A 15,494-nucleotide genomic window follows, 5' to 3' on the forward strand; every position below is an offset into this window, starting at 1 on the left:
CCGTCTTTAAAAATTATTTCTGCTGCTTTTTAAATACCGCACGTAATCGGGGATGCAAAGTAAGGCAGGGAAACACGGCATTAGCAAAGTCACCGCCTCTGTCCCCAGCCCGGTCGGGGCTCGATGGAGCTTCACAAACACTTTGCACAGAAGACAAATGAATGGGATTATCACATTCAACACGCTTACCTCCCATCCAAAGTTTGCTTCCTTTAATGTGCTCCTCTGTACTGCCATATAGGGTCCAAATCTTTCCCCAACTTCAATCTTCTTTTTGGCCCAGATCCCTAGCCCTGCCCCTGGAATCGAAGATTCTCTGAGTTCAAAATCTGGTGGGATTGGAATGTCATCAGGAATGTAGACGGGAGCTTCATAGGGTGAGCCCTCCTTGGGAGTGAAGTCCTCGCTGGTGGGAAAGGGTGACGGAGGTCCGACCGGAATGGGGGACATAATACTGTCCTCTGTTTCCTCCTCTGCACTTTCGCCAGCAAGGAGATCAGGGTCGGTCTCGTACATATTATTTACAATCTCGCTGTCACCTAAAAGGGGAAACAGCAGAACAAAACACACTGAAATACTCACGTGAACATCAGTTAATCTCTTCTTGGGACATAGTTTCATAAAGCCAAGTTCGCGTGCTTTACGGACAGGAGCAGCGGCGGAACAAAGGCCATTCTCAGCTACAGAACGCGGGTAAGAACGTTCGTCCTGGCTGCACGGTGCTCAGCTGCCGGAGGTGCCGTGGAGGCGACCAGAGGTGCTCACCCCACAGCAACGGCACAGGGAGGGACGAGCACACAGCCGAGGTGCCCAAAGCTCCCCCTGACCATTTACTGCTTTAGCTGGCTCAGTGTATTTTGTAGGAGAATTAAAAGAGAAATCAAGGTAAAATATGACCGAAGTTTGAGGGGACTGCCTGCTGAGTGCTTGGGTTTCTTGGGCTCAACGCGCCACACACCAGGAGCCGTGGCTGATGTGACCGTCCAGCAACGTCCCTCAGCAGCGCAACAAAAGCATCGCTAGTTTGCAATACTGTTTTACGACTAATACGTCCTACATGCTTGAAGAGTGAGCATTTTAAACTACACTCTCAACCTCATCACAGACACTGTTCCACTGAGCTGCGCAGGACCTGCTTTGGAACGGTGCTACAGCAGCCAAAGGGAGAGCTGGAAGGGCTGGACCTGCCCCGCTCGGACCAAGGACTCCTGTGAATCAGTTCAGTGCAGAAGGCTCCGCGTGGGTTCTCTCTTAGGCTGACCCCGCTACTTTAAGGACCAACAAGCAGCCACCGCCACCGGGGGACAAGGGCTCGTTCCCCATGCACAGCCTCCAGCAATTCTAAACCCTTTGTCCCCCCTCCCCGCCAGCCGTCTGCCTCCTTTTTACCTTGCGCATTCAACATCTCTCCCTTTTCAGTTTTTGAGGATGTCACCTCTTAACCTCTCCAGTGAGCTACACGGGATAGAATATCTTCCACTGAAACGGGAGTTTCAGCCCCTTGCAGACTCCCGACTGAACCATCTGTGGTGGTTCAACAACTTTTGTGAACTATCTGTGTGAGACCCAGGCAGGGACTCCAGGAACATCCAGGTGAGCACAAAATCCAGAGAGAAATTCTCCACCGAACACAATGCATTTCATCTCTGGGATGCATTTACTTCTTCAGATTTTTAGTGCTGAACAGGGCCTTCTACAGATTTCACGATCTTTATCATACGAAGTACAATACTTAACATCAGACACTGCACTGCAGGCATCATAAACCATCTAAACACAGACTTAGCAGAACGGGGCTCTTACATCTCTTATTCCCTATACCTGAAAAATCATACACATATATATCTAGTTCCAACTTCCACAAAACCATTAATGGAATTTCTCTCCAACTGCACTCAAATGGTTCGAGATTAAGCAAAAGTCAATTTCAAACGCCTTTCCTGAAATCTACTAGGAAACAAAAAAATAATTAACTATATATGTTCAAAGCTTTAGCCACATTAACTGGAGTGCTCATTAGCATTTTACAACACCCTGTTTTAACTGAATGTGATGAACTGATATTGACGTGTCTCATATCAAACTGAGGCAGAGCTGATATCGCTTCCAAATACAGGGGGGTCAGCTGGCATTAAAACTGCAGTTGTGACAGAGTTGGGTGAAGTGCTACAGTGAGATCGCAACAGGCGGAGGAGCTGAGAAGGAGAATGCAGCTGTTCCAGGTGTGGCCCATCTCCAGAGGCACAGGGTCACCAGCACCCACCCAGCACCCTCTGATGATGCCAAACACCAGCATAAGTTTGAGAAGCAAGTTGTACAACCAGCTCCGAGCATGCCGAAGGAAAAGAAATCAAGTCCCAGGGAGCCTGAAATACATAGAGATAGGAGGATTACGAGTGAAAACTGCAGATTCAGAGGGTAATCGTGTTTGGGGATTTTCCAAGAGGAGGCAATTGCTAAGCTACAACATTCATATGTAATGGAAATGGAGCTTTTTTTCATCCAAAAAGGAAGAAAGGGGGGAGGGAAACAGATGAAGGGGGAAAAGAAAAACACATTTGTCATACCATACAAGTAGCTGAAGTATTTTGGGAACAGATTTGCCATCTCTCAATTAAACATGAGGCAGCATGACTGTGCTTTCACTGCACAGTAGTTTCCACTATGATAACAAGCCCAACAAGCGGCTCATTGTGGCCCGCAGGCCGGGAGGGACTCCCACCGTGCATGTTAATGACCGACCTGATGTCATCGCAACAGCACCCAGCAAAAACCAGTGTGCGCTGCGGCACAGAGCAGGCTCCTGCTGCCACCGACAAACCGGCCGCGAAGAACAGTGAAAAGCAAGGCTCCGCTTAACCTATATATATATATATATATATACACACTACATCTCTTCTCTCCCCTCAGAATACACCTTCTGTGTGAAGGACATCTCCTCCTCTAATGTTTTTTGATGCCTAATACAGATTTTCCTGAGTTCACGCCTAAGAAGGCCGGTGGCAGACTGCACCAAAGAGGAGGGTTTGGCTTCCTTTGCCAACACTTTCTTTGCTCCGGCTTTTGAGCCGTACAGAGAAGCGCCTGCTCCAGCTCCCAAATGCTTCCTCTGCTAGAAAGTGCAGCCTCCTTACCCAAACACGTCGCCAGAAACACGCTTTCATAAGTATGATATACTCCCAATCCTGAAAATACTTGTGGTTGCTGTAAATGTTTTCTCTCCTAGTATTAGCAAGTCAAATTATTTTCTACTCTATGATTAGCCTCTTTTGCACTTAAGAAACAGGAATTCCAACTGAGTTGAAAAGCAAAATCAGGTTTATTGGAGCACAACCTGTGAAAATGTTCAAATGATACAAGTATGAAGACACCTCGCTATAGAACAGTTACTTCAACTTGCTCTGAAGTTAAACACGCATCTGACCGACCTCGTGTTTCGGGAGACATCACCGATCACGGGCAATATTTCCTTCTGCCTCCTCAGGGCTAACTCAGCGATCGCCACCAACAGGCACCAGACGCCGACCAAACGGGACCTCTTCAGGTCCCATTAGTTCTGACACAAGAGATGCCACACATAGGAGCAGCACCACCAAACACATATGTATGCACGCTGGGTTTGGCACACTATGAAATATTTAGATCAATAGCTTCCATGTAGGATTTATTCATAGCCAGGGCGAAATCAGCCGCTGGGGTTTAGTTTGGATTAGAGCTGAAGCATCTGTGACAAGTCCATCTACTCACGTTGCTGCTTCAGAGTCGGTGGAGCCTCTTTAATGTCTGGTCACCGCGTTGCTGAGAGTCCTGCGACCGTCGCGCTGCAAAATCCCCAGTGTCCCCAGTGCACGTTGCACCGTTCGCCAACCTCAGCGCCCCTCTGGGCATTACTGTGCATGCAACACCACTGCTTGACAAACCAAACAGCTGAGGACATCTCGTAGTTTAGGAGAGCTGTCCAGACCCCTGAGCTGCCCCAGGAAGGAGCCGCTCCCGGTGAGGAGCCGGCTGTCCCGCTGCCCCGCTCCTCACCGCGGGGACTTCAACACCCACAACGGCTGCTGCTCTGAAAAGCGCCACAGAAATACAACTTGACCTTATTGTTATTGCCATGAAACTAAAATTAGTCCTTCAAAGCTCACGAGCAAAATTGCTCAATAAAAAGACCCATTGAAAGGTCGTTTCCACAGATAATCAGATATGGGTATAGGCTTAAAATCTGTGTGACACCAATGAGGTTCCTGCAACAATGAGAGTGATGCTTTAGTGTTGGTAGAGGCCTCATGAATAATCTATTTAGCAGCTGTACTGAAAGAAAAAGAAAGCCTGATGTTAAAGGAAATGGTGGTAAAAGAGACAATGTGTTAGATTTCAGGTGGGTCGTTTTGTATGTTTTGTATTTGTTTCCTAACCTGTGTAATAAACAGGTATTTTCGTTTTCTAAACATCAAGAAGAACATCAAGGAGAAGAAAACAACCACACCAAAAGCTATTCCAGCTCTAGCGCTACGTTGGGAAGAAGTCGTGGACTATTTCACACCTCCGGAACAGGAGACACCGTCAGCTCTGGGTGATGGGATTCTGTCTCTTTGCTGTATGCTCAATAGACAGGATTCTGTCTCTTTGCTGTATGCTCAATACGCTTCATCGGCAAAAACAGTCATTTTCATGACCAATTTGTAGAGTAGCAGAGCTGGAGTGAACCCTCAGCGTTCCAGCCTGAGCCGGGACTGCAAACTCTCCCATTAAACAACATGCGCTCAACTACTGCCAACAGCTGCCCAGGCTCATTGCCTCGAGTATTGTGCCGCCCAGCTATAATCTAGTTCAGGTGAGTTGTAACAAGTACCTATATCCTGTATGCTCCTTCCTGCATTCAGGATTGTGCAGCAGCCCCACTGCCCGGCCTCTGTGTCCTGAACAGCGGAGCAAAACCCCCAGGACACGTGTAAATCACAGAGGACACCCGAAAGCACCAACCAGCACCCACCCAAGCAGACTTGGAACAGAGGATGATCTCAGTGATCAGATTGCCACCTGATGGCCGCAGCTGAAATACAATAGGAAAGCAGAGCCCCGCTCCCCGCTTGGCCGGGGCTGCTCCCCGGGCCGGGCTCCCGGGCGCTGGGCTGGAGGGGCCCCCGGCTCACCCACAAACAAACGTCCATGTCCCTCCACACGCGGAGCCCTCGCACCAAAGACACCAACGGCTGGGGTCAGGAACGCTTCAAAGCGTTTCCACTCGTAAGCCAAAGACCTAAATTCAGGGCAAGACCATCTCTGGAAGCTCATCTAAAATATTTGGGTTCCCTTCTGCCAGAAAGGATGGATATTAGTGCCAAAACCGCAGTGGGAAGAATTATTTCTCTTTCTTTAAGGATGGGACTGATGCATTAAATGCTTCAGGGCCGTACAAAAATAGCTTTTCCTCCATCCACGGACAATAAGGAGTAAGTTACTGAGGCAATTCCTTCCTCCTGACCCCGTGTCCAGCACAGAACGGCTGCACAGCACATGGAGCCAGCGGGTCCTGATGCACCAACCGCGGCTGCTCGGAGACACACAGGGAGGGGACACGGGACCAGTGGAAAGGATGTGATCAAAGCTGAACGTTTGCACACGTAACTCCTTCTCCGCCTTTAATTTGTGTAATTCGTCAAGTTTCACATTTATGGTCTGTTTCATCTTGACCGCCATTGTACCTCGCTAAACAGATTCCAACCCTTTCATTAAAAAGAAACAGGAAACACCTTACATGAGGAATGAGAGGTGAGAACGACGGGTACGGAGCAGAAGAGTTAATGGGATGTATGTTTCAATACATGTTCTAAAAAAACAGCTGCTTCAGAACTTGGTTGGAAGACGAACAAGAAGTAAGGATTTCAATTACCTTTGGTTTCAAGCAAAAAATTAAGTGTTTTCTTTTATTAAGGGGTTTGGGCTGGCAGAATGAAGAATAAAGCTTGAGACAGCGTTTCGATGTGTTCCTTAATGCGCATTTTCCTGCAGTACAACCAGCAGGGAAAGTGTCCGAATCACAGGATCACATTCCAGTGAAAGTCTGGGCCAACCCAGCACCAAAAACCTTTCCACGCAAGATCCTTTCAGAACCAGACTCACACACGAATGTTCTTGTCCACAGCTACACTTCACCTGATCTCTGTGTTCAGTACGTTGTTCTGTATTTGAATTCAGGACGACATTTCCACGATTGCGCTATGTTAAAAAATTAATTCAATGCATATTTGGATGCAGTAGATAAAGCAGGTTGTTGTAGGAAAAATAAAAGCTCTACTGTGTTATTATTAAAGCCACTGGAAAAATATTAGCCTTTGGGATTTGTGTCTCTAAACTATTTACAACATAATAGCTCCAATGAAGCGGCACAAGAAACGTACAGGGTGTTACACATACACTCGCAACAAACGCTTGTGAAGAATCTATGGAAATAATTCAAGAGAAAGAAAATCTGGAAAGAAGAGACGAAAGCCTGAAGAGAATGCTCCACTCGTCCAGAAAATCCCCATTGCTCCTGAGCGCTCTGCTCGGCTACAAAACATCTCCCCCTTACAAAATCTGTAAAACCACAGAAATGCTCCAATTCTACAGAAATTTCTTTGCTGGAAATGCAGTAAAGTGGAACTTTAAAAATGACTGCACGATAAATTCTCCACTAAGAGAAATGTTACCTATTCAGAATAAATAAACAAATGCAGCGAGCCTGGTTCTCCAGCCGCTAACAACCGGTGCTGGGCATTTCCCTCGGTCCTGGATGTCAGACCATAGAACAAGAATAAAGCGTTTGTAAGGCTCCAAAAGGAGACCTTGCAATTGGAATTCACATCTCTGCCAAGGCAAAGCTTTTCGGCTGTTGTCACCGTCTCATTGTCATTCTGCTCACTGTGGGTTCCCCAGGGTCCAGAACAGGAGTCCGGGCATTATTAACATAGCAGATTAATAGCGGTGGGAAACGACATTTTCACCAACACGCTAAATATTAATATTAATCGATAACAATTTCTATTTCCTAACAGGAGCCAGACAAACACATCCCGTGCAGGAGGGGAGGGCAGAGCGGGCAGGACGGGAAACGCGGCGCTGAATGAGCGGCCCAGGCGTGAGGTGGGTGACAAGAGCTCAGCTCTGAGTGCAGGGCACACACACACACAGACACACACAGCTCTGAGTGCAGGGCACACACACACACACACACACAGACACACACACACAGCTCTGAGTGCAGGGCACACACACACAGACACACACACACAGAGCTCTGTGTGCAGGGCACACACACACACACATGAGCACACACACACACACACGAGCACACACACACACATGAGCACACACACACACACACGAGCACACATACACACATGAGCACACACACACATGAGCACACACACACACACACATGAGCACACACACACACACACACACACACAGAGCTCTGTGCGCAGGGCACATATACACACAGACACACACACAGACACACACACACACACACAGATACACACACACACACACAGCCACAATAGCCCTGGGGTTCGCCAGCCCTGGCCAAATCATTCCAGCCAAGCTCAGCAGTTCCCAGCTCAGCAAACACAGGGGAAGCGCCCGGGCCCGGTTGTGCCGCGCTGAGCAGCGCAGTACTCTGCAAACTGTGTTTCCTCAACGCCCTGAACACTATATAGGTATTTGAAAAATCAGATATGCACAGATTTACGAGATTTGTGTTTCAAGCCTGCCTTGTGCTTAGCATATTTTCTATCACCTGCCCCTTCTGTTGTAAAGCCAAAACATCTGTAAAACTTGTTGTATTATTTCTAATGAATTAGCCCAGCTGAATTTTTAAGATTCAGTCTTTGAAAGTCTTTATCATTATCTCACATACTTTTTAATTTACAGAAGCAGAATGCACAGTCCTGTTGCTACACAGGCTCCTGAGTCACCCACTGCACACTGTCTGTGTCGGTTCAGCCAAATCAAACCATTCCAGCCCAAAACCTCTTGGCAGAACATAAATCCCACTCGGTCCCCGAGCTGGGTCCTCCTAGAGCTGTGTATGACCAACGCAGTTTTTATTCACAAACCTCAAGGACACATTTTCACAGCAGCCTCCAACTTCACTTTGGCCCAAGAATCGTGTTTTTTCCAGAGCTGAAAGTCAAGTGAAGATCAGCACAAAAGCCCCTGTTAGCACAGAAGAGGCTGCCCGAGCTGCTCCCCGGGGAGGACACACCGAGCGTTGTCAAACGCGCTGAAGCTTCTACCTCTGGAGAATTTATACACCTGCACTGCCTGGCAGCTGCAGGAACACGCACTGTCTGTGCGCAAGGACAGCGACCAGAACGGGGACACACGAGGACACAGCACCGCGCCGCCGCGGGCGCCCAGATCCCCGGGCTGCTCCTGTTCTGAACCCGCATCGCAGTTCTCAACCCGCATCCCATTCAGGCAACTTCCTACTCATGTTAAACCTGTCAGATTTCAAACATGCAAATCAGGAAAATGCAGCAAAGTCTGATTCTGAGTTCTACCAAGTTATTCCCCACCTTTAGGCCAACGAGTCAAGTTCTTGATATTAAGGGAACAAAACCAAACTCGTTTCCTGGGCCAAGTGCACCTCCCCAGCCCCCAGTGTTCTGACAATTACAGAAACGTTTAACTACTATGAAATAATGGAATTTTAGGGGGGCAAGTGATGACACAGTAAGAAACGCAACTCGTTTTTTAAATCCCATTCTTTGCAAAGATCTGTCTCTGTTTCTCCTCCACAGGCTTCCCAGCCCGGTTTCGAAGGCCGTCTGCACCGCGAGCTCCTCCGCAGGACTAGCTGGGGGCATTTTCTTGCTGACCACGCGGTGCTGTTTGGAGGCAGGCTTCCTCTCTGCGAGCAGAACAGAAGTACCTGACCAGGACCTGAGCGCATGGTTAATCCTAGTGCTTGTTTTCCACTGAAGCCTATTTACAAGTCACTTCGGGCCGAGAAAGTGCTCCTAAACCTCTTCTGCAAAACACGGGACAGGAATGACAGCAAGTTCAACAGAAGATGGTGGGCTGGAACACCACACGTATCCTTCCCTGGCACTTTGTGCGCAAACGCGGTTCAGCACGCGGGTTTCCTGAGCATTTTGCACGTGTGTCGCAGGACGTGCCCGTGGAGCTGTGAATACACGTCCAGCAACAGCGGACGCGCCCGTAGGAATCTCAGGATTCCAATGGAAATCCACGCGACGCCGGGGAGCCCTGCAGTAGTTTTAGAGCCGCTCAGCCCACAGGCTCACCCAGGATTCTTCTGGCTTAGCTTGACAGACCCATTAGCGTTATTTTGAAGCCGATTCCACACGGTTCCGTTTGCGGTCGGGGCTGTGGCGCTGAGCAGCGGGTGCTGCAGGCACATCCCGGACAGGGGTGTCATCCTGACCCTTCCCAAACCAGCCCTGGGTGCTGCACCCACCACCTGCCCCCATTCAAAGCCAGCGTATTATTCTGAAAAGGATTATTTATACTAAAAATGCTCCTGGGACTACTGTACTTGTATTTCAGGGCTGCTGCATCCCCTATTTCCTCACTGCTCTAATATAGCCTGGGGCAGAGCGGGTGAAATGACTTGCGATGCCACTGTAATTTTTATCAAGGCTTGTTCCTGGTAAAAAGCCTCTTTGTTTCAAAGAAATGTGATTTGGCCTTTTTCCTCCTCTGCTCTATTCCTTGGTTAATATACCACTTCCACTTGCCCCGGGGCTGAGATAGGTATTCCATGGAATTGGTCAAATCTCACTGTTTTTCTTCTAAATCACAACTGGCTTTCTTTCCTCGCCCTTGCTAAGCACTATCTAAGCTGACAGTCTGAACCGCAGGTTTATTTGTGCCTTAACCCTTCAGCTCCCGGATTTCCCGTCGCAGGGACGCGTGTCAGGGCTGGTCAGCAAAGGGGACGGCGGCGACCGCAGCGACGGCCCCGGCGACATGCGTTACTGTCTGAGGCAAAGGCACGTTCAGCCGTGTACTCATCCACCGTGCCTTTGAAAATGAACTCTCCATCTCCCTCATGTGAGTTTAAAAGCAAGGATAAATGCAGAAGAGTATATTAGAAAATAAGATAAATGGAAAAAACACATAATAAAACATACAAGAATCGTAGCGCGGCGCTGTGGAAGCTCCAGTTCCACACTGAAAACAATGATCTCTGAGATCTGTGCCACAGAAGCTCAGTGTATCAGTGGACTTTTGCATAAGTTCTGAAGTTCACATTGATAGTTTTCAAAGCCCGTTCCAAAGACAGGCTCTTTGTTTTTATGTGACACAAATAATTTGTTTTTAAGCACAGTAACACTTAACCCAGATTTAGGATTGCTTAATCAAGTTTTCAATTATTCTGTCTCTCTCATTGACAAATAGGATGGATTTTCCTATGAAATAGATGCCAAACCCGGCGTTCACGTTCACCAGGGAAAGATACTTGGAAAGCAGAAGCTGCAGCAAGATGCTGTTTGCTCTGCTCCTCCATTTACATAATCCCCACGGTGTCTAATACAATTTATACATTACAAACCAGGTGTCCCAATATTTTTTCAGACATCTCTAAAATGCCCATGTTTGGAACCCATTTCTCCTTCACTGCACACGCTGGAAGATGAGGGAAGGACATTTCACCTCAAAAACCACAGGACTGGACAATGCAGCGATAGCCAACATACATTTGGATTTTTAGCATTTTAGCAAAGGAAACAGGAGGCAAGATCTGAACGGCATCTTTAACAGTCAAAACCAATCAAGTAGAGTCTGAAAGACAGCATCTCCGGCCTAATTACATGACAATTAATAATCCCAGTTTGGTGATTCGAACAGATTTCTAAACTTTGCTACCCATAAAATTGTATCCACATAAAGCGGATTAAAATCAGAAGAATGGCATTCCACTTCCTCGTGGAGCAACCCAAAAGTGCATCCCTCCATTGTTTTCTGCTCACTAAACAGCCAAATACGTGATAACTTGGAAATTGTTGAAGAACTTGGACAGGTCAAGTGGTATTTTTCTTCACACACATGACTTTAGACGGGTGAGATTGCTTGAAGATTTCCTATACGTGTTTGATAAACCAAATCCGGCTTTATAGCAGGGTTATTTGACGTTTATTTTCTACTTAACATGTTAGCTTGGCAAGAGTATAAAAACTGTGGTTAATGCAGGCAAAAAGGAGCTGATGGAAGTTCCCTGCTCATGTCTGTACGGTGCATCTATCTCTGTGTATCCCCATCGCTCTCTATGTGTCCCCATCTCTCTCTATGCATCTCCATCTCTCTCTATGCGTCTCAATCTCTCCCTACGCTTCCCCATCTCTCCCTATGCATCCCCATCTCTCTCTATGCATCTCCATCTCTCCCTATGCGTCCCCATCTCTCCCTATGCGTCCCCACCTCTCCCTATGCGTCCCCATCTCTCTCCGGCGGCTCTGGACCCTCCACCGCGGGGCTGCAGCGTGCGTGGATCCAGAGCCGCCCCCCGCGCACTGAGAGCCATTCTCTCCATAGATCGCACCTACACGGCAATTATCTCACTAACAGGACCCAACAAAAGCACGGAGAGAACCACAAGTCCTCATGAAACCCAGCCAGACTCTTTCCTAATTCCCCACGGGACGCAGCGCCCTCATTAGCAGATCCCTGCGGACACATCCCCGCAGGCTGGAGGGCAGGGAGGGATCCAGCACCAACACCAGATGCTCATCCCCGCTGGACCAGACCCAACCTCTCTTGTTTTCTCTCCCTTCTCCATCCCAATGCAAACACAGACACAAACTTGCAAAAAGCCTCGGTGCATCTGAATGAACCTCTGCAGCACAAACAAAATCCCCACCGACGCGTGCCACGTCCTATCACAACCGTAATAAAGATGTTTATAGTTTTAACCATCAAATAAAGTGCTTAATTCCACCGAGCTTGTCCCCTCCACTCAGTCACTCCACAGCTTCATTTAGCAGGCCAGTGGTAAAAAAAATTCATTAATTTTTATTAACAGGGAGAGCCATTTGTTCCCTGTGACAATATTTGACTTGTCGAAATGATTTTCACCTCTGCCATGAGGTGCGCGCTCCCCACATACATCACCCGATTACTCCAGGAGCGGCCAGAGTTGCAGTCATTAGCCAGTGAATTAACGACAATCCACAGCGCTATTAATCACGCTGACAAAAGCGTTAGCTTGCTGCTGACCCGAGCGCGGCTCTGGGCCGCGGGCAGGAGAGCATGGCGCAGCCACGGGCCGAGCACACAAACGATTGCTGTTTGCTTTTTAAGCTGCTGAGGCAGGAAAAAAGGGAGAGAGAAAGAGAAATGAGTAACAGCGGAGCAGCCGCGAGCTACACGGGGAAACTGAGGCACAGGGGCGCTACGGGAAGGAGGAGAGGAGGAGAAACATGGGGTCACTTGCTGTATTGAACTTCCATTAAGCACCGTGCAATAATTTCTTAATGGCTAGGTGTTTGGGGAGCCTGTTCCACTGTCACTGGGTACAGCAATCCCCCAAACCAACCCTTGGAGACACAGCAAAGCTCATTCCCACAAGCCTCTCTCTCCCCTTGAAGACTTCGGGTAACCACATTTCGCAAGGAGCTGAATGGATCCTCCCACGTGGAAGTGTTCGGGCTCCGGATCCCCCAGCACCGGCCACCCCTGCCCGGAGACGCTGGGAAGGAAGCGGCGGCGCAGCCTCACGCTGCCGGGCGCACAGCCCCGCGCTGCCGGGCGCTCAGCCCCGCGCTGCCAGGCGCACAGCCCCGCGCTGCCGGGCGCACAGCCCCGCTCCGCCGGGCACACAGCCCCGAGCTGCCGGGCGCACAGCCCCATGCTGCCGGGCACACAGCCCCGAGCTGCCAGGCGGTCAGCCCCATGCTGCCGGGCGCACAGCCCTGCTCCTCCCGCGGGAACGCGGCTCCCAGGGCCCCAGCGCCGGGCCAGACGTCCCGGACAGATACACACCAAACCCTTCCACGGCAATTCTTTGAATATTTAACTTTGGACGGCGCGGTCTGCGTGCTCTGACGGCGCTGCGGTAATCAAACCCAATGTACGCATTTGACTGCAATTTTTAAATTGAAAAACGGCGTCAGCAGAACCGCAAGAAAGCGAAACGTGAGGAAATGCGGCTCCTGAACGAAGGCCCGAGGAAGGAGACCCACGCGCGCTCCGCCGCGGCGCAACAGCCGCGAGAAGAATGACTCTGTGCAGGAGTTTGGATGTTCCTGCTGCGTTGTACAGGCGATGGCAACGGAACCGCATTCTTTTGGTCCTGCCCTGTTCCATCAGTTCGTAACTCCCACTGAACCAGTTTCAACAGTAAGGCCATTGAAAGTTATGAAGATAATAAAACCATGGTGAGAATTCCAAAAATCTCTTTCCAAAGTTTTTACTGCCTTTTTTCCACTCATGGCCTAATAAGGGATTTAATGGAGAATTTCCAGAAGTGCTCAGCGGGGTCTTCTCCCCCAGTTCTGACAGCGCATCCAGCAAAACACCGTGACTGGCGCTGCTGGGACTGGTGTCACCACCGCGAAGGGACATCGTGTCTCCATCGCCACCCACACCAACGCTCTGCACCCGCAGCCCCCGCACTCACGCTTCATCTTCCTCTAAAGTCCCTTTTTAAAATCGGTGGAACTGCTCCTAAACACATTGATGATGTTTCTCTCTTACCACAGAAGAATAATTTTGGAACCTGGTTCTTGTTACTCACTTTCGCGGGTTTAATTCTCCTTTTGCAGCGAGGAATGTCGTAAGGAAAGCCGGGCTCGGAAATCCACGATTTCCTGCGGGTTAATTCATTTCAGCAGAACAGAAGGCAAGGTGATATTCCTCTTTAATGCCGCAGCTCCGATACGGCACCAACCAGGGGCCGTAGGGATTCCACGTGCCGACATCTGCTCTGCTCTGCCAGCACCAAGCGCCCGCTCTGTGCCAGTTCATCCTCTGCCACCCCAAAGCCGTCCTGCCCCATTCACAGCTCCTGAGCATTTAAACATCGAAGCAGGAACAAGAACCACCGGCTCTGGTTCCACAACAGACTCTTCACCCTTCAGATTAGCAAAGGTTCCCGTGGCCCGATGTGCAATACAATCCATTACCGTCACTTCTTAAAAACTCTGGTTTGATGCAAAAATAGCATTAAAGAGAATAAGCGGCGCTCTGCGCAAAGCGTGTGCTGCAGGGAACACCTCTCCAGGGTCGATACCTGAATCTGGAAGGATTTACCACACAACTCGATACAACTCTCAGTCCTGGAGAGATCCCTTCGTGACGTTTCCTCCTCCCGCGCCGCTTGTGCCACAAGCGCATTGATGTTAAAGTGTTTAATATAAAAATATCTGTACATTTTGCTTCCGACTGGCCAGCAATACCCCCACGTTGTTCAACACGTTAACTGTGACCAAAGGGAACCTGGAGCTTTCTCTTTAAGAGGAAAAATTCTTGCACTCTCAACCAGGTGTCTAAATGACTGATATTTTTCAGTGCTTATTTTTCAGGGAAAAATGCAGATGCACTGAAAATATACCCATCAAAATTAGCATTTTACTTTTATTTAGAACTAAATACAGCTCCTGTCTTCTAATATTGCCCATTAATAACGTCATCTGCCCAAAACCTCTTCTCACAATGGAATCTGTTTTTCTAAACCTGGGACGTCTTTGGCCCGTCACACTTTCCCTTTTCTCTTCTTCAATTTCAGTCATATCGGGTCAAAGCTAAATTTCTTAGCTTTTCTGAAATAAAATGTTATAAAAAATACTCAAGTCTGTGTTTAGACTGTGTCATGATTTTCATGTTTCTGATCACAGCTGCTTTCCAAATTCTACCTTTCTTTCCTAAGTCAATGAGCTGTCTGAAGAGCCCAAACCACACTGTGATCTGGACAGATGGCTCCGCAGGTACGGACAGACGCCTCCTCCGTTACCACTCTCACCATCTCTTCCGCAATGCCACGATCCACGGGTGTTCTCACACACCAGGGAACACCCACCCGGGGATCCCCAGATCACAACCAGGAAAATCTGGCGCTTCGTGTTTTTTCCGTAGCGCTTTCTGGCTGCTTTACATCTTCTTCTGAAACGCACGGTGAATGAAAACATTAAATGTTTCACAGACTTTTTAACTTAGGGTCTTCATCCCCACATATTTTTCATATTACTCATATTCCCCTGCTTGAGTTAAACTCAAACAGGCCTGGAACAACTTCATTAACATAAAACCACATGATAATAGGAAACAGAGCCTTTTAATGGTTTATTTTCTTATTATCTTGTGATATATTTCATCTTTCCCCCCCTCGGAGTGCTACTACATTCTGTTTCCACTCTGCCTGCTGGTTCCAGGGGAGCGGGGCAGCAGGACCGACCGCACACCCCGCGTCCCATCACGTCCCATCACGTCCCATCGCGTCCCGGCGCCGTGGGCGACACCACCTCCTGTCACCCCTGAGCAGGCACATCGGA

The 15,494-nt window shown here is 48.8% G+C and overlaps 1 protein-coding gene across 1 annotated transcript in view; it reads right to left on the reverse strand.

The window, feature by feature from the left end:
* Nucleotides 1-15,494, reverse strand: part of PRDM16 (PR/SET domain 16) — a gene marked incomplete at its 3' end in the record, with an annotated part of 213,471 nt that overhangs the window by 125,765 nt on the left and 72,212 nt on the right. Inside the window, exon 2 of the mRNA XM_080358814.1 lies at nucleotides 190-539. Coding sequence (XP_080214940.1) covers nucleotides 190-539 — 350 coding nt within the window. The remainder of the gene's footprint in view (nucleotides 1-189; nucleotides 540-15,494) is intronic.

The sequence above is a fragment of the Nesoenas mayeri genome (assembly GCF_963082525.1).
Source record: "Nesoenas mayeri genome assembly, chromosome: 24".
In the NCBI taxonomy this organism is placed as follows: Eukaryota; Metazoa; Chordata; class Aves; order Columbiformes; family Columbidae; genus Nesoenas; species Nesoenas mayeri.